Source organism: Melozone crissalis, unplaced genomic scaffold (genome assembly GCF_028551555.1).
Source record: "Melozone crissalis strain CALT ecotype California unplaced genomic scaffold, PUWL_Pcris_2 ptg000014l_1, whole genome shotgun sequence".
In the NCBI taxonomy this organism is placed as follows: domain Eukaryota; kingdom Metazoa; phylum Chordata; class Aves; order Passeriformes; family Passerellidae; genus Melozone; species Melozone crissalis.
The window spans coordinates 6047050-6067315 of NW_026535792.1; the positions used below are offsets into that span (position 1 = coordinate 6047050).

Sequence of the window (20266 nt, forward strand, 5' to 3'; positions counted from 1 at the left end):
TTTTCTCATGACATTCCTCCTCCTTCAGATTTTTTTGTCTTTCATCTTTAGCCTGTGGAAGGAATTGCTAATAATAATCTAGGACCATTTAAAATATCCTCCCAAACTCAGAGAAAGTAGCAGGCATTTTCCTTGCTCTCTGTGCACAAGATCCAGTCAGTCTGACTCACGTTTCCTGGGTGTCCTGGGTGCAGAGGTGATGTGATGGATGGTGACGAGGTCTGAAAGGATCAGTGGAAGTGGCGCTTGTGTAAAAGACAGATGAAGCACACCAAGAATTCCCTCATGCACAAAAAGCACCTGACAGGTTTTTTTTTCCTCACCTATGTGAAGAAAGAAGAAACCTGGACGAAAAACTTGCCTCCAGTGATGACAACAGCAGGAATGCTGCCAGTGGCGACCAAGGCACATTTTTGGGTGCACAAAGATGATCTGAGGGTTGGAGTAACTCTCCTATGAATATAGGCTGAGAGAGCTGGGCTTGTTCAGCTTGGAGAAGAAAAGGCTCTGTGCAGACCTCATTGTGACCTTCCATACCCAACAGGGCTTCCAAAAAACAGCAAGACTTTTACAGAAGCAGATAGTGATAGGACAAGGGGGAATCTCTGTTTTGTTCTGTGCCCCGAGATGTGCAGGATGTCTCTGCTGCAGCTTTTGAAGAACGAGTCTGGACTCTTCACTTTTCGGTCTTGAGGTTGTTTATTAATTCTTATCCACAAAATTTTCTTTCTGCCCAGCCGAGATCTGCTCAGCAGGGCAGCCACAAGCACTCTGACCGCCCCTGAGGGAGTGTTGTCCTTTTATACTACAAACTACCTATAACATATACTACCTATAACATATTTACACCCAATTCCCAATATCCATCATCTATGTTAGACAGTGCACCTCTATTCTAAACCAATCCCAAAGTGCCAACAGCACTGCAGAAAATGGAGACCCAGAAGAAGAAGAAAGAAGAAGGACTAGACACACCTTGATTCCTCCATCTTGTCCCCATAACTCTTATACCAAAAAATCCCAAAATCTACATTTTCACCCTGTCAATACTTTATTATTACACCATTCAAACCTGTGTGGCTTTCACATCCCCATGCCAAGCTGGAAATTCATTGGAGGGATCAAAATCAAGCCACCAGGTGTTCTGAGCAGCATGCCAGGGTCTCTGAGCCCCCCAAGGGGTTTTCAGCAACTCTGGACATCCTAAGGGATGTGTTGAGTTCCCACAGGGGAGCAGTTTTAAACTTTAAGAGGAGAGCTACAGATTGGATATTAGGAACAAATTCTTTATTGTGAGGCTGCTGAGGCCCTGGCACAGGGTTGTGGAAGTGCCCAAGGCAGGTGGGATGGGGCTCTGAGCAGCCTGGTGTAGGGGAAGGTGTCCCTGCCCATGGCAGGGGGTTGGAATGAGATGATCTTTAAGGTCCTTCCCAACCCAACCCAGCCCAACCCAAGCCATCCTGGGATTCTGGGATTCCACAACCAGTGCTGGTGCTGCCTCTCCTCAGGCTCTCAAGCATCCAATAGTCAAAACTTGAGAGGGTTTGAAAAGATCCCAAATGAGGCTTGTTTGTTTATTCATTAGTCCTTTATTGTGTTTTACGTTATGTTGTCTCCTAATTAACTCGAGCATCTCAGTGGGCAGCTATTTACACACTTCTCTGCACAGCCTGTCACCTGCAAGGGCTTCTGGTTTGGGGTTTGGAAGTGAAAAATGAGCATGGGCTCAGGCTCAGGAGCTGGAGCTGCAGAAAAAACTCCCTCTTCGAAGGCATGTGAGGCTCAGAGGAGGATCAGAGCCTTCTGAAGAGGTGTGCTCAGATGGTAAGGGCATCACACGAGAGCCAGAGCTGTCCTGCCTGCTGCAGATGCATCCTCCTGGGCTGTGTTTGATGCTGGAGAGCAGGAGCACGCTGCATTTCAGGCTGTGTGGGGGTCAGGAGCCAGGGCACAAACAGTGTGCTGGCAGATTTGGGCAATTAGAGCCCTTCCTGAGGCCCCAGCAGCTCCTCTGTGCATCCTGTGTAGTGCCACAGGGTTTTTCAGCATTTGCAATGGCCAAAGCCTTAGCAGGGGATCAAGTGTTAGATCCCCCGCTCACCTAGCTTGATGTTAACTGAAGAATCATTAGCATAATAAACATTTAACTTGTTTTTTTAAGCCTTTGGTGCGGAACATTTTGCAGAATTTGACTGCAAATCCAGACCCCGTGGCTTCTGTCAAAATACCAAACACTGAATTCTCTGCTTGCCTCCCTTCTGACATCATTAATGATAATAATCATCCCCCACAGCTGCTAATCCTCTTTGCAGAACGCTCTGCTGAGAGCTGAGCTGAGTCTCTTCTGCCCTGCATATTCTGCAGTCATTTGTACCCATTTGATACGACCATGGAAATGACCTGGTGGGGCTTGAGGCTGATGGAGAGGGCCATGGAGATGGAGGGCAGCAGAGATGAGCACTCACTGGTCAGGGATGGCTGGACCAGCTCCTGGAGCTCCTTCAGGGTGGGAGGGCACAGCCACGTCCTGTTGGGAAGGATGGAAGTTTAACAAGGAAATCTCACAGATATTTGTGCTTGGCAGAAAGATTTTTGAGTGTAGAGTCTGAGGAATAGAGATGGAAGCAAGTTTTGATATAGAAGAAAAGAATTGCTGAGCCAGTCTCACTGGATAACCAAGGAGGCAAAGGGTGTGTTAGTTAGAAGGGGTTTTTATGACTTGGAGCAAAGGATAAACCCACCCCAAACAAGAAGATGTTTTTACCAAGCAGAAAGATGGCACAGGCAAACAAGTCAGCAAAGCTGCAAGTAGAAAAAAGATCTCAGAATTTTCCACTGCAAGAAAACCAAATAACAACTTCTAGCTTAAACTGTAATGTACTAACTTTTAGTGACTGGAGAACAGTAACATGAATGTGGTAATTACATTAGTTATGATAGGCTAGAGATAATAGTTAAGGTATAGATTGGTTCTGCTGTATTAAGATGCTCAGCAAAGGAAAGTATAGAATGCATTGTAACCAAAAGAAAAGTCTATAATGCCTTGTAACCAAAACCAAAGGGTGTCCAGGCCTGCCTGCAGCTGGAGCTGACAGCTGTGGGCACAGGCTCTGTCACCCACAACCCTGGGCTGCTGTAACCTCTTGGATAAATAAACTGCATTTTGAGAGCCCCTGGAGTCCCACATCCCTCATTTTGGCTCTCACCACGTCCTGCCCCTCATGTGAGGAGAACCATGGCAGAAAACCCAGAGCAAGGGTTTCCCTGAGCCCCATCCCAAAGTTCCAGGTGTCCTGACTTGCTTTTAGTTTTAACATGGGCAGAAATGGAGTCTGGCTGCCCTGTCAGAAACACACCCCAGCAAACAGAACCTGCAGGTGATTAGCCTGACCCCCTGCCTGAGAAACCCATTTATTTTTTACATCCATCTCCTCTTGATGTGCGGGTGTAAAGCCTCAGCTCATTTCATGCTCCCCTTTAAAATCACCTCTGGAGCGATGGGTCCCCTCAGAGCAGCACTTGAAGTGGTGATTGCAGATCCCTGGGACACGGGCTCACATCCATCAAGCACCAGTTTTGGTGCAAATTCAGCCTCACACGAGAGCAGCAGGACCTCAAATCCTCCCTTGTACGAGGGTAACAGGGAGCTTTTATTTAATGTTCAACAATCTGTCTCCAAGTGCTTTAACAAGTTGGGCTACTGTTTCTCCCTCCCTTTGGAAAATCAAGAGCTGCAGCAGATACTAAATTATGTCCTCAAGTTCACATATTTTAAGGGCTGCCCAGCACCACCAGGGAAATAATTCCCATTAAATATACTCCTGACTGATGAAATTTTCAGTTCTGCATGCCTGGAGTTTTCCATGGGAATTATATGATTTTTTGCAGATGTTCTTGACTGGGGAAAAAAAATCAAAATGACCAAAGCTGCACATTTCAGGCACGTTTATCCAACTTGTGAGATGTCCTGTGGACCCCACAGAGCAGGAGAGGAGAACCCAAGGTATGTTTGATCCACACTGTGATGCCAGTGGGGCTTTTCTTCAACATGTGGGTGGATGTTGGACAGGATGGATTCCAAATTCTCCCTCCCTTGTGTGTAATTCTCATCTTTGAAATGTGTCCCTTTTGTCTCCACCCCCCAAAAAGGCAAATGCTGAGATGCTGCAGTGGAAATGCCCTTCTGCCTGGTGGATGGGATGGGATTAAACTGTGAAAGGGATGGAACACATGGATTTTCCTGCTCACAGGTCCCCTGCCTCCTGCAACAAGTCTGCACTCTAAAATATCACAAATTTGTGCCCTGTCTCAAAGTTTTGAACTGTCCATTCACTCAATTTATGGTAATTACTGAGCTGTCCATAGAGAAATAGCTTTTCCTTGTGGCCTGTAGAAGATTCCCAATCTTAGTCCTTTGGCACAGCCTTTCCCCATTTCTCCCTCCTGGTTTATCACAGCCCTGAGACAAGGTCTACAAGGCTCTTTTTTATTTTTTTTTTTTTTTTTTTTTTGTTTTGTTTTCTTTATGAAATACCCTGTGGTCCTTTTACCAGCACACTGTAAAAACCTAAACATGAATAATTAAAACTACAGCTGTCAAAATAAACGTCTGAAGTCCATTTTGGCACTGCTGTGAGATGTTATCCTAGCAGGCTTTTGGAATTCTGTGTGCTGGCAGCCAGAGCCTGGCAGTGCCCTGTGATCAGCACTGAGCTCCCCAGTCATTAGTCCAAATTAGAGCAGCTCTGATGACGAGCCCATGGCAGCTCCAGAGGCTGAGCAAGGTGCAGGCTGACCCTCCTTGGGAGCAGAGCAGAACGGTTCATTCTGTCCCCATTTCAGAGCAGGGGAAGGGCACAAAGCACTTGTGTAACTCTGTGCCCAGATGGGTTGGCAGCCAGGAGGGCTGGGGCCAGCACTGAGCACGTGGCCTCGGTCAGAGAAGCAGAAATTTCAGCAGGAGCCAACAAACCCCTGGCATCTGGACAGGGCTGGAGCCTCCACGTGTTCTGCGGACCACGGTCCCACTGTGCCCTCTCTTTGGGCTTCAAATCCACCTTTTCCTCACCTTCCCCTTCCAAAGCAAACCTAGAGAGACATTTTTCCTGATTTCTAGTGGTGTGATGTGTGCAGCAGAGTTTGCAATGAGACCATCCAGCTCAGAGACCACAGGGCAGGGTGGGGCACAAGTTCCCATTTGGGTCTTGCTCAAAACAGTGTGGGAGGCTCTGGCTGTCAGGCTCCCACCAGCACAGCAGCAAGAACAAGCTCCTAAGATCTCCTGAACCTCTGGTTTCTCTCCCAGCCATCAGCCTTAGCCCCTGGCTTCAAACAGGGAAAGTCCTGACCCAGGAGCTGCAGCCTTGCAGGAGAGGAAAATGAGCTCTGGGTGAGAGTGGGATGTGAGCTCCAGGTAAAAGAATAAGGGAAAGGGTGCTGTGAGCTTGAACTACTTTTTTTACTTTATTTTTTATTTATTTTTTATTTTTTTTTCCCCCACAGGGCATGCTATCTGTGGGGTTTTTGAAGTCACAGCCCTTGAACCTGAGATTATTTGGGATGCTCGGCTTTCATTAAGGCAACAAAAGCTGTGAGTTTATAGCCTTCGGGGTTACAGGGGGAAAACTTGAAAAGAGACCCTGAGAACCAGAAAAAAAATCACGGTAAAATTAAAAATAGATGGCATACAGGAAGATTCCCACAGGGATTACTCCAAAAGCATTCCCTTGCTGCCTGATCTGTGTTGGGCCACTCAAACCAAGCCACCCCAACCCTGTAATGCCCAAAATGCCATGTGCCAGCACTTGGCCAAACTACAGAGCAGCTGCTATCCCTGGACTCCAAGCTGCATTTTTAAATGCCTGGAGATGCTGTGGAGATGACAGCACACCCTCCTCCGTGCCTCTGTTCTCCTTCTCTGTGGGGTGAGGATAACAGCGTTGGCTCATTGTCACAAATCACACTGAGCCCTTCCTCTCAGGTGGGAGGGGATGTTTCTCAAAGGCCCTCAGGCATCTTGGAAGCTTAAGTCCTGGTGAAAAACCGGTTTGCAATTAGTCTCAGACGATTTTTGAAATTATTATTTCTCTGCTGGAGGGTGAGGTCTCATCCCTTACGCGGAGTTGCTGCTTTCACTCCCCAACAGGAGCTTTTCTTGCAAAGGTTTTCACCCAGTTCCTACCCAGCTGCAAACAAGCATTTTCCCAGATGCTGGAGATGTGATGTTGGACATCTCATGGGTCCAGGGCCCTCTGAGCTCTGCTGATGCAGCTGCCTGCTCAGCCAGCAGCTTTCCAATCACTGCTGCTCTTGGATTTCTGTCCCCTCGTGGATCTGGCTGAGCCCTTTGAGTGGCTTTTAAATGCCACCTCCCCTGGGACTTGTTAAAGTGCTCTATCAGTGCCCATCTTCCTCTGCAGGGATGACCTTTAACTCATCCCTGCTGTTGCTACCTGACTCAGATCACCTTGGAAGAAAGGTTGCCATGGCGATTTCATATTCAGCTCAGCCAAAAAACTCCAGCTTCTGTATCTTATTAAATGCTGCCTTTGGAGGGCCCTGCACATGGAGAGCCAGTGCCAGGGCTTGTCTGCATTCACTACAGCCAGGAGTTTGGTCACCAGCAATTTCCCTGCCAGCCAGCCTGGCTGCTCCTTACCTCTTTGCCAAGCCAAATGGGTTGTTTTGGGTTTGGGATTTTTTTTTTTTTTGGGTTTTTTTTTTTTTTTTCATTTTAGATTATAAGCTGGGGGTTTGAAGCCATTAGTATTACTATGAAAACACTCCTCTGCAAAATGTCAATCTGCCTTTTCGAGGAGATTTTTCACTGCTCTAATCTAAAACCACTCCGTCAAATGTCAGGATTGGGTGTTTAATGAGGATCAGTTGGAAGACTTAATTGGATGGGTATTCAATGGGCTTCCTTTTTTTTTTTTTTGGTTGTTGTTTTACCCTTGGGACGCTGTTTTCACAGAGATCCTTGTTAAATTTTAGAAGCTAATCTCCATTTAAACTAGAAACTCAGGGAGCTGTGGTCCTTGGGGGCTGCTGGGAGCCATGGATGTTGGGGACTTTCATTGGATTCTGGAAGGCAGAGAGAAAACCCATCCAGAATGGTTCTGTGGGAGCTGCAAGGACCAGCTGGGGGCATAGGCAGTTCTCTTCTTGCAAAAAAACTAAATAACACACATGGAGAAAAGAGTCTAAAGGCATCAGGGTCATGGAAGAGATGGAGAAAGAGCCCAGGAATGCTGTGGGGGCTGGCTCAGGGTTCTCTTTTCCACTGTGAATGTGAACACAGAGACACAAGGAAGGGACCAGCTCACAGACACATCCAGATGGATTCATCTCCAGATGGATTGGGCATCCCAGCAAACTCCTGATCCTATCCAAGGCCATGGACAAACCCAAACCCTCATAATCCTCAAAACCAGCCAGAGATGATGCCTGCATGGCCTGCAGCCGCCTCTCTGGGCCTCATTAACTCCCTTCCATCCTGTCCCAGTGTTTCCCTGCTGTCACCTCTGTCAGAGGCAACAGGTGCTGCACAAAATGATTGTAGCGTGCCTGTCGCCAAGCACAAAATGCACTGTGCTCTGCAGTCTCAGGAATTACAGCTGAAACTCCTCAGAGCCATCCAGAGATCATCCCAGCCCAAATCCAACATCCTCCTCATCCCACCTCCTGGCGTGAGATCCTGCTCCCAGTCCTCTGGCATGTGCCATGTTCCTGGCAGGCTGATGTACCTGATGGGGACACAGCCAACTGGCAGAGCCCCACAGCAGCATCTCCCCCACACTTTATTGTCTGTGCAGCACGTGCTTCCTGACAGCAAAACTTTCCCCCGAGTATTTATCTCTCCCTGTGAACTCAGTGTCCCGAACTCCTTTACACGAACAATTGTTCTTTGATTTTCTTTCCCCTCCTGCAAAACAATTTATAACAGCTGATTGTTAAAACGTCCTGGTTTCTGCTCGTCGTGCTTTTATTGCCTTTTTAATTACAACCTTGGGAAGGCCATAAAAGACACATCACAGATGTGAGTGTTTCCATGCCCTGTTTCACATTAAACACCCCAAAAATACCCGCACACCCCTCACTTCCCCCTTTGGCCTGTGGCACATTCAGGGGTCCCCGTTTTTAACAGGCCCTTTGGCTTGGAGCTGGCTCCTGCTCCAACACACATGCAACACCTTCCCTCCATCCCTTATTGCCTTTCATTTAACTCATGCAATTACCAAAATTGCTTCTTCCAAAAATAGACCGCAGAATGTTCAGAGCCGCCTGGCTTCTCGGATGGGTTTCGGCCAAGAAATCTGTGCCCTCCTGGTGTCTCCTGGGGAGCCCAGGAGGAGGCTGGCATGCTTGTAAACCTGCCCCTGCCATGAAATCCCCAGAAAAGGAGCCGTGGAAGCCGTGCTGGAGGCAGGTGAGACGCACAGGTTACAAATCACAGCTCCTGCCCGGTCATTTCCAGCCATTTGTTATGGTGTCTTAAGTCAGCAACCTCAACAACTCCCCTGGTCTCCCGCCAGGAATAAAAGTGCTGAAGGAAATCAGGCCACGGTAATTTCCCCAAACCCCAGAGCTAACATGCATGGCAATTAATTAATTTAGTGGAGAGAGGGTTTTTTTTCCTGCTATGAGCTCTCCCAGGGGCTGCCACAATAGCCCATCTCCTTGGCGGTCATCCCATGGCTTTAATCGTGCGTCCCACACAGCTCTGCAGGAAAATTCAGCAGAAATGTTTCCAGCATGGGGCCTGAAATTCAGCCTCTGAGGCCCATCTTTCAAAGCAGAAATGTGACCTGAAGAAGGATGAAGTGGTGGTGCTGCTGGGCTGCAGTGCCTCCTGATTTCAGCGAGGTCAGGACCAGTCCCACCACACACTGCAAGAAACAGCACAGCATGCGAAGACTTGGAGTCTTTTGGGGCTAATTATTTGTTTTAAAAGAAAAGAAAACATCCAAGTCTGGAGCTTGTGGTTAATAAAGAGCTTGTAGGAGCAAAGTTCATTTTCCCTAGAATTGTTTTAGTCGTGGAAGAACTTCAAGGGTTCTTTCTCCAGCTTCCTTGAGTTTGTCATTGAAAGTTGCCTGAATTATGCCCGCAAACATCTTTAAATCTGATCACAGATGGAGCATAAATGCCATGTTATTGAAGGTGAAGGACACAGCTTACTTTCTGGGGAATAATACACAGGAGGAAGCTGATGCAGAATCACTGGGATGATTCTTGTTTTGTTTTCCTTTAGCCATGTTTCCTTCAAAGCTTCCATCCGCAGCACAATACTCGCCCACCCCCGTAACTAATTCATTATTTTACAGCAAGTAAAATCAAACAGGAGACAAATGATTGTTGTTTAGTGCCATCAGTTTCAATGGCTTTGCACAATATTTGAGTCATTGGCTCTCGCCTTGCTTTGGAGGAATCCCAAATCTGGATGAATCTACGCGCATTACAAACCATCCATGGGGCCAGAGCAGGCCTGCCTGACAGATGGAGGTCCATATGCTTTGGCTCTGCACCCATATGGAACACTAATGCGCAGTCCAGGAATAGAGCATGCCTCTTCTCCTCTTCCTAGCAATCTCCATCCAAAGTTGTTCCAGGCACAAGCCGAGTTAAGCAAGCTCATCTGGAAGAGGACACCACAGGACTGCGGTCCAAGCACAACATTTTCCCTGCTCTGTGCTTCCTCCGAAGCCTAAATTGCAACATTTTCTAGAGAGTGGCACGTGAGGCTTTCCAGAGCACTGGTTAAAAAGCTCATTATGCTGCTCTAATGTGCTTTAACCTCTGCTGCCTGGGCTGTGTGAGAACACCGAGTGCTCCTCCAGCAGCTTCTCCAGGCAACCAAGCCAGCAGATAGCTGAGGATATTTCACAGTGCCTCAGAGGCTTTGTTTGCTGGAGGCACAGGATTAGTGTCAGATGGCCTGCCACCATCTCAGCTTATGGGGGACTTAGCTTTTATTGCTGGCAGTGTTCCTCCAGCAGAGCCATGGGTTTGTTCTGGCTGGGCACTCTGAGAGGGGACAACAGGCCCAGCTGCTTTTTGGCATTCAAGGACAGTGTTTTTTCCTAATCCATGCTCAAACCCCGTGCTTTTCTCCTGGATACAATCAACAGATACTGCTCACTTCTATTTTTGAGCATGAGAGCAGTAAATTCAGTGCCTGCCCTGTGCAGCCTTCAGGCTGGAGAGTTTGGTATCTCCTTTAGGATGACATCTCCCTGGCCATCCCTGGGGTCTGTCCTCCTCTCTTTAGGACTTGGAGATGGCTGAAGATTCCTTCATTAACCAAGCAGGAGATATTTCCATACACGTTGTTACTTCACATTTGCTCTCAGCTCATGCACGAGGTCTTGAGGGCATCTCAATAGGAAGGGTCAGTGAGTGCTGACCTTGGTTTTTGTAGGGGCACATGGATTTGCTGGGGGATGATGTTAAGCAGCCAAATGCATCTGCTTGCAGCTGGGCTGTGAAGGGAACCAGCCTGTGACAGCTTTGCTCATGCACTGGGTAGGTTTGATGAGCAGGAGTTCACCAAACGGGAGTTATTCCAGCTGGAAAAGGAGCTCACTGCTGAATGTTGCCGATTCTGGGAGAGAAATCCATCCTCTTGGGTGGGTGATGGTTTTTTTGGCTATCATTCAGGCCCCTGCCCAAGGCCTTTCTCAGTAATTTCCTTTCCTTTCTCAGTAATTTCCTGCATGGGTGATGTGGAACCCTCTGGGGGACACAAATGGAGTCCCTTCCCTGCTGCTGGTGATGTCCACAGTGGGAAGATTTCCCAATGTAGAACCTGGACATGAGCACTGCTGGAGCTGCAGACAAGATTGGCCAGCTCAGGGGTGCTCAGTTGTTTCCACAGAGAAAAATAAGTTTAAGTAGTAGTGAAGAAGATGAAGGCTAGAAGGTATTTCATGTGGTTAAAAAGCGGACCCCAAAATGAAATTCTGCTGTCTGGTGCTGAGGATGATAGAGTAACCCAGAGAAATGAAAATATATGCTAATGAACCATTCATAAACATGAGAAAGCTAAAAATTAAAGCAACCAAAATACCAAAAGAGCTGAAAAATGTAAAGTTTGACAAAGCATTACATTGGAGACCATGGTTATGTGCCTGGTTTTACCTCCTGACATTGGAGGGCACTCTGGAGAAAACCAAACCACTTTCCTGCTTTCCCCTGTGGGTCTCTCAAAGTTTTAAGCTTTAATCTCCATAGTTTCAAGCCTCTCTAGCATGAAATTGGATTGTTTAAATTTTGAAAAGGAGTGGTGGATAAAAAACCCAAACCCAATATCTATGTTAGGATTTGTAGATGGTGCAACCTTTTTGAGACTATTTTGCACAAAATTAAAAACGAATTTGTTTTGCGATCAACATAAATAATTTGTATAATTTGAGACTGTCTGAAGTGCTCAGTGTTATTCCCAAGAAGTATCCAAAATGCAGTGTAAAGATGCAAACAACTTTCATTACACCTTGAATACAAAATATTGTGTCTTTCTGGTTTGCAAGATTGGTGTCTGAAAAAAAAATAAAATCAGTTTTTTTCACAGGACTAAAGAAACCCCTCAGGCACCTTGAAAAGAAATTAAAAGGTAATTTGAATCACAGTGACTATTTGCACTTTGCTCACTAATTATCTGGGCTGGGAGTGAAGCAGAGGGTTGGTTATTGACCTGCAGCAAGTCCTGGCTGGAGGAGAGCTTGGGGGAAGGGGACAAACTCCATCCCTGTCCTGTGGGGCTGGGAGGGGCTGGGCACAGTGGGGAGCACCCAGGGGATGCTGTGCTGCATTCAGGGGAGCTGCTGCAACTCAAACCACCCCAGTCAGCTCTAAAGAAGGCAATGCAGGTATTAATGATAATAAATTAATGCTGGCAGTGGAGCCTGCAGACTCTGCAGTTTCACCAGAGATGTGCTTGGTGCCAGGGCCAGATATGGCATGATCTCCCCCCGGAGAGCAAGAGCCATGCCCCTGTATATATATATAAAAAAATTTTCATGGCTATATAATATATAATATATAATATATAATATAATATATATTATATTATATTATATTATATTATATTATATTATATTATAGTATATAGTATATATTTTATAGTATATATTATATATAATATATTATATAGTATATATATTTTATATCTATATATCATATAAATTTTATATATATAGATATAGATATATACACACACACACACATATATATATATACATATATATATATATACACATACATATATATACATATACATATATATGCCAAAGCTGTGGCAGACTCCAAGGGTGGGATGTAACCCAGCAAACCACGAATAAAATTAAAAGACAGCTCAACTTCTCCCTGTGGTGTGGGGAGCAGGGAACACACAGCCCTTATCCCCAAGCAGTTGGACCTGGAAGATGCCCCAGGGGCACAGGGTGAGGAGAACACTCTGTTTGGCCAGCACCACCTTTTAGAGCATTGCCCCAAAAAGCCCCAAAATCTGGGCTCAGCCAGCTGGAGAGTCAAGTTTTCCTCTATTTTTCAAGTTTAGGTCACTTTTACCACCCAGGGGCCTTTTGGCACAAACCCATGGGAGGGAGCTCCCCATCCCAGAGCCACCAGCAGCACCAGTTTGGAGCAGCCCCAGGGCTGGAGGCAGTGCTGGGATGGAGGGGAGAGCAGGGGGAGCTGCTGCTGCCTTTAGGGCAGCCGAACACATCCACGGTGCAATATGTGCACCTGCATCTCTGCTAAGCAGCATCAATGCTCTCCTGTTTCACTCCTGATGACACGAGAGCCTTAATTGGCCATGAAGAAATCCATCAAGCAGCAGCTTGGTGCAGCTGCTGGGTCCCCACAGCATCTGGCAGCTGCCCCAAAATGGCCCCAAAATCACCCACCCACCCCAAGCACTGCTGCAGGAGGCGAATCTGGATCTCTGCTCCTACTGCTCATCAACAGCACAGGGGCTTTATGGCACTCTGGGGCTTGGTGGAGCCAGGTCCCACCTATTTGCTGGAAACTGAGATGATAAATTGTGTTTTCAACCTGAGGAGAAGCTCAGAGAACCAGACCAGAGGGCTTGATACAAAACACTAAAGCAAGGGGAAATTTTTAGTTGTTTTTTGTGCATATAAACACAGCAGAGACCAGCCTGCATGGCAGCAAGGTGAAATGGGAGCTCAGCCAGGGATTTCAATAGCTGCAGGGCCTTGCTCATGGTTTAATGCATTTTTACAACGGGGGTGGAACAGGACCCATTCTGGGAATAGAAACATCACCAGCAATTTCATCCCCCTGAATAATTTGCTTATAACTTGCCTGTGCTTTGATACAGCAGCTGCTTCGAGAGCACCAGAAAGAAAAATCCCTTCTCCCATCCCCTTTTCACCCCCCGGCACACCCTTGTTGTGCTGCTGCAGCTTCAGCTCAAAAACCCCTGCAGGCACAATGAGAACATCCTGATGGCTCTGGATGTCCCCCTGGCCCAGCCCTGACATCCACCCATGTGGGCAAACCAGCCCAGCCTTCCCCTCTCAGCCAAAGGGGTTCCAGGGTCTCTCCTGGAATTGATCCCTTGGCACTTCATGGTCTTGACTTGCCTCTCGCCCTTCAATGAAAACACAGAATAAAAATGAAACCCCTGCACATTCGATGAAAATACAGAATAAAAATTAAACCCCTGCACATTCGATGAAAATACAGAATAAAAATAAAACCCCTGCACACTGATTTCATTTCCTCTACTTTTATTTAAAAAGAAGGTTTGCTAACAGCAATCAGTGCCACGGCCCAGGCCCCCCCATACAACAGTTGGCTTTAGCAGTCCCTGCAGCTCCAGCCCTGCTCTGTCCCTCCCCCTGTGCTGGGGACAAACCTGGCAATTATCTGGCTTTAAGAACCACTCCTGAATCGTGGGAAGCTCCCTGGGATTGCAGATTACTTCCATCCTGCAGTTTCACTCTCTGTCTCAGCTTAAGCTGAGGTTCACAGTCAGGTTTAGCTTTATTGTGAAATTAAAGTCAAGTAAAAATAATATGCGTGGAAAAAAAAAAGGCACCAGGTTTAAAAAAATAAAAAAAAAAAAAAAAAAAAGACATGAAAGAAACGATTTTCTGGTGCTGGAAAGAAACATCCCCTCAGTGGCAGATTAGCCCACATTTATCCACTATAATGTTGCTTATACCTTAATCTTAGCCATCTTCATCTGACACTAATTAGCAGGCTGGAGGCTCCTGTGGGTACAGTAGCTTTTACAGCCCAAAACATGAAAGTGAGCTCTTCTTTTTACCACTTGAAGCACTCAGCTTTTAAAGAGACAATGTCAAGTATTTCAGCCCCAAACTGTACACTTTTTAACTTAAAAAACACAGCAGCAGGAGGAGGCCCAAAGGTGATGACAGCCAGCCATGGCAGCAGTGGAGGGCATGCCTGAGGTCTGCCTGGGCAGTGTTATTTACTCTGCCACAAATTAAACCCAAACAGCCCTTGCTGAACCCTGCACTCACCTGCATTCTGGCACTGAGTGCTAATTAGGAGACAAACAGAATAGGCCACAGAGGCAGAAAATGAAACAGAGTCATCAGATCAATCTAGTTGCTTCCTTCAAAACCCCCCGAAAATCAGAGAAAAGCAAATGTGGTTATAAAAAATTCTTAGTATTTTGGGTTGTGTCTGGCAGGAAAAAAAAAAAGGAAAAGATTATTTCTATGATGTTCATCACTAGGCAAGCATCCCATCAAGATCCATCTGACATCCTATTTAACTGTTGGGAGTGAGAGATAATTAGGGCTTGAAAGGACTGACAGAGTGGGACTCCAGGAATTCAGCACAGTGTGCTGGCTTTTCAGGGAGAAACTGAAAATAAATTATTTAGACTTGAAAAAGTCCCTTGAAGTCCTGTGGTCTTTCTGCTTGGCTGGGTCTAGGCCTATCATCCATATTTTGGCAGTTTTTGGAGGAGGAAAGAAGGCAGGCTGCTTAGAGGGAACAGTTGGGAATTGAGGAATTAGAGCTGGATATACTTATGGTTTTCACAAGCCCTCACAGATGCTGGGTGTCCTTGTGACACGGTGAGACTGCTCAATACTAATGGTGCTGCTTTGTGGCAGCAAAGCTCCTTCCTGTGACATTCCAGCATCTCTGCTCCTCAGAAAAGGACGAGAAATACACATTCAGCATCCTTCTCTCCATCCCCCTGCCCAGCGCCTCTCTGGAGCCCCTCACACGTGTGAGTATCACTGGGATCAGCCCAGCTCTGCTCCCTGCCACCTCCTGCAGCCCCAGAGGCTTCCCCTGCTCCCAAGGCTGTGCCCACCCTGTGTTTGGATGGATGTGGGCACTGATCCCTGCAGGGCAGGACCCGGCTCCCGCTCGGTGCCACGGGACCCTGGGCTGTGAGGGCCACCAACAAACCTTCCCTGCCCACCCCCTCCCTGCCCCTTCCCCTTCCCCTCCCCGCCACGAGCACGGGGCCAAGGACACACCTCGCTGCCCTTGGCCAAACAAACTAACTACCAACCTGGCACCAGTCACGACAAACGGCTCACGGTTACCATCCCCAACACCCCGCAGGAACCAAGGCCACCTCCACACCTCTCCCGTGCAAGGCAAACACCCCTCGAGTCCAGCAAGCCCCACAGCAAGGGGGTCTTGCCCAGGCCAGTCCCGTGAGACGCCCCTGCATCTCTCCTGCCCCTCCCTTGGTGAACACCAAACAGTTATAACACTCAGGTCAATATATATAGGTACCACGTAGATATATTTGTGTCGCCCAATCGAAGGTGACCAACCCCGCCAGGCACCACTCGTCCTTTCTGCCCCCTCCCTCCTCCTGTGGCTGTGCAGGAACGTGCCTGGGGACCAGCCTACGTGGCCCCATCACACTCCCCCACAGTCAGCTTCAAGGCTCCTTGCTGGTGCAGCGTCTTTAAGGCTTTGAACTCCAGGGGCATGGTGTGCGGGCTGGCCTGCGAGGTGTAGCCGTACTTGAGGCTGTCGTAGTAGTGGTACTTGACTGGGTTCTGGTTCTGGTCCAGGGGGAAGGGCCAGAAGCCATAGAGATAGATCTGGTTGCAGAAGCGGGTGGCCAGGGTGTACATGAGGAGGCCGGTGGTGGGGCGCTTGATGTGCACCTTGTTGGTCAGCCAGTACCTGCAAAGGGACATGGAGCTGTTATTCACACAGCACACCCTGGAACCTGTTATTCACACAGCACACCCTGCTCTGCACCTTCTCCCTCTCCAGCCCTCACTGAGATGTATTGGTGATGCCAAGTGAGAGGATTCTGACTGGCAGGGCTCTCCATGCCAAGGAAAAGCCTCTCCAGGGACTGCATGCTCCTGCTCTCTGCCTGCTGGTTACATCTCACTTGTTGCCATGGCACTGAAGCATCTCGTGCCTCGACAATCCTTTATGAAAAACAAATTGCTTGCAACAGTGGCCCTGGGTACTTCGGTCTACAATTATCTTCCAATCAACCCTGGAGATCAATACCACAGACCAAAGCATCCACATGTCAAGTAGACTCCAACAACCCCTTGAAGCAGACACAGTCAAACACATGCTGATGGCTTTCATTGATGAATGGAGATTTTGCTCTGACAGCAAACACGACAGGGCTAGAAAAACATCTGCCTTGGAACAAAGGGTCACCAGGCTGAAAGAGCTAAAATGCACTGCTGAGTTCCCATTACACCCAGCCACTGCTGCTGTGATCCTGGACCAAGATTCATCACCACCCTCGGCAGCACGAGCCCATCAGACACACAATATGGCACACTGCAACAGCAAATGTGAGATATGGAGGTCAGCTGTGCTCACTGCAGGGAAGCACGTTAGTTTTTATGAGGGATGGCAAAAAGCACAAGGGAAGCATGGAGGGATGGAGTGATGCAACAGCAGAAATGGTATCAGCTGTGGCATTTTGGGCTGCTGATAAAAATTATTGCAGAATCAACATCCTGTAAGAAGATGTTTCCAGCGCGCCGTATATATTGCAAAAGCAATTTATCTGCTTTGCTCAGGAAAACACTGTCAGAGGAGCAAAATGAGAAAGCAAAAGGTTTGGGGAGGTAGAAAATATTCCCATCAGGCACAGTCTCTCCTCCCCCAGCATGTGTGATGCCAAAACTGCCCCGGAGCAGGCAGGGCTGGATCAGGCAGCACATCCTGCTGTGCCCCAGCCTCTCTGAGCCCTTGGATTATTTTTAAAGGTGAGTGACTGGCAGCCCCTTGGACAAACAGAGCACATGGCACTTCTGTGCCCTCTCCAGGTGTTTGGGATCCTGAGGCAGGTCCTGCAGTCACAGTGGAGCCCCAGGAAGTGCCTTGCTCCTCATTTGCACTTTCTGCTGGGCTCCTGAGGGTCTGGTGCTCAGACAGCAGGAACCCTTGGGAGAGCTGAGCCTTAATCCTGCAAATTAGCTTTTCAAGAAAGCCATTAAAATTTAGCAACCGAGGCACAAAACGTGCTTGCTTGTTCTCAGCCAGATAAGAGAAAAAAATTGACTTTTCTGGTGAATCAAATTCTGGAAGCAGAGTGACCTCCTCAGCATATGCAGGAAGGGCACAGGGACAGTTTTTTGGGGTGGCACACCCAGGGGTGTTCAAGCAAAGGATGAATATGATGTTTTGGGAAGGAGATCCTTGCCTGGCTCATGCTGGCATCCAGCACAAAAACAGAGCAAGAAACTGTGGGAAAAGCAGTATAATCAGCATTTCCTGTGCTTGCCCAGCCATGGGGCTGTGCTGGGGAGCCAGCAGAGCTCTCTGCAGTGCCACAGCCACCTGCTCCCACAGGTATCCATAAAGCAGCCTCCTTGATGAGTTTATGGGTAAGCACATTAGCCCCCCAGTGTGCAGAGGGAAATGGGAGATTATCACAACCATTTAACACCGTGAATTAGGGTCTCCTCATGCAGCAGGGAAGCCACCTGGGAGGAACTGTCAAGTCATATTAAGCAGCTGGCTTTGAGGGAAGGACAACTGTCATGGTTTGTCCTGCAGCTGCTTTAGCCTCAAAACTCTCATTTCTATCAATTCACCAGCTGGGGTACACAGAAAAATACTGGTGACCTTTTGCCCTCCCAAAACACTGACTTTTGTGTTCTGTTGAGAGGCTGTAAATACTCCATGAACATCCAAGGACCCTGGCAGCAGGATGAAGTGATTCTTGCAGAGGCACAGGCCATGCATGTGACCATGCAGTTTCACGCATATTAACAATGAGAAAAATGACTTGGGTCAGGCACTGAAGCACCCTATAGACACATGCTGACCTCTGCAGCCCAGCACACACAAAAAACCTCACCAATCCCAACAAGTGTGCACAAACCACCACCCTAAACCAGCCCTAACACAACCAGCCCAGTGTATCCACGTCACCAAATGCAGCTAGTGAGCACTCACTTGATAATAGTGGGTATTGATAATAGGGGTAGGGAACACTGACAAGTCATTTTTTTAATAATGAAAATTAAAACCTGGCTCTTTTGTCTGTGTTTCCTTTTGTTGCAGGCAGGGCACTGCAAAAACCTCACTCATGCAGCATTATAAATTCTCAGTGCAGCTTTGAGAGGGGGTGAGGGACTCCAGGCTGTCCCAAACCACCCACAGGGATGACAGAACATAACACATAATGCCCAATCCACAAAACAGGCCATGCCACAGCTCCTGCAATTTGTTTCCTGCACAGTGAAGGTGGGAAATCCTCTGCTGAGGTCTGGGAAATACTTTTTAATGACTGGTTTGTGATGGGAAATATGCAAGGCCTTCCTCTTATCTCTGCCACCACTGTCCAGCTGAGACAGCAGCCACAACCCTGGTGCAGGAGAGAACAGCTGGGGATGGAAATAAAACCTAATTAATTCTGTAAATCCAAATGAGGTTGTCTGGGCGCACATGGGATGCTGTGTCAACAGCACACCTTTAATATGTGAGGTCCAGGATTTTAATTAGGAGGAAAGATAATCTCGAAGCAGGCAGTAATTATTTTTCAAACTGGCTACACCAATCACCATAACTATTAACTGCAACATTTTATGGAAAGAGACAGCAATTAAAAGAGAAGAGCAAAGAGCAGTCCTGAAACCCAACACCTCTGTTCTAAGAGCTGTTCTCCCAGTGAGGAGCTGGTGCTGTGTCTGTAAATAAACCCTCAGGGGTGGATGCAGTTCCTGAGATTGGCAAGAGCCTGAGCAGGATCAGAACAGGAACCCTGATTCTGTCAGGGAAACACTGCCTGAGACAGCTCTGGTATCAGATCATGGTGGTGACAGATGGAAAACGCCATCAGATCTTCAAGGCCATCTTCTGTAAGGAGGCAGCCTAGACACAAGCCCTGACACCTTCTTGAACTGAGACTGGAGAAGAGCAGCTCAGAGAGTCTCATCCTCCAGCTGGGAGATGGTTCTGGCTGCTCCTCATCTCCTCATCCTCAATGGAGATGATCAGAAGGTTCCTAAGGCAGAACCTCTGCCAGGGGCCTTTTCTCAGGGAAGGAAACTGCTGTGCTGGGACCTCAGAGCCCAGTGGGAATCCTGCAGGAGGCAACACTGGCACTGCCCTAGGCTGCCACAGCTGCCACAGGAGCCAGGGAAGGTGGCACCTCCCCACTGCACACCTGGAGCAGGTGCCACACCACCCTGAGAGTGCTCATCCTCCCCAGCATCACTGAGTGTGGGGAGAAGAGCCTGGCCTGGATCTGGGCTGCAATGCAGAACTCCTCCCTGCATGCAGCATTCATGCTAGAGAGGGCAGGGGTCTTCTCCCTGCTCACCAACCTGACATGCCTGAGAAAAACCTAAACCTCCTGGTAAGGGTTAACCCACAGGATAAAACTAGCAAAAAATCCATTGCCCTGATGAAATGAATAAAAGACATAGGTCAACGAAGAAATCAAATTTCAGCAGTTATCAGCCGCATTATTTCATGATACAAATCAGAATAGCTGAAATAATGGAATTTGGGACTCTTTTAAAAAAGCTAATTCATAAAAGGGTGATATAAACACAGGCTGTTGTGGAGGTGCTGCTCCTTGAGTGGCAGCAGTGTTTTATCAGGCTGCCACACACACCCTGCTCCAGGAACAGCCAGGGAAACCAGGCACAGATAACCAGAGTGAGTGCCCTGGCTGAGGCTGGTGCAGGGGGGACAGGAGCTGTGGATGCTGCCAGGGCACAGAACCCATCCCAGAGCTGGGTGGATGGAGATGAAGTGCTGGAGCCCAGGGAGCAGCTGATATCCCCCATTCAGCTTTTTC

The 20266-nt window shown here is 47.8% G+C and overlaps 1 protein-coding gene across 1 annotated transcript in view; it reads right to left on the minus strand.

Moving 5' to 3' along the window:
- Positions 1-15467: 15467 nt before the first annotated feature.
- The window catches only part of ST8SIA2 (ST8 alpha-N-acetyl-neuraminide alpha-2,8-sialyltransferase 2), a 30038-nt gene continuing 25239 nt past the window's right edge, over positions 15468-20266 (minus strand). Inside the window, exon 6 of the mRNA XM_054272774.1 lies at positions 15468-16158. Within this exon, the coding sequence (XP_054128749.1) occupies positions 15873-16158 (286 nt within the window). The 3' untranslated portion in view covers positions 15468-15872. The remainder of the gene's footprint in view (positions 16159-20266) is intronic.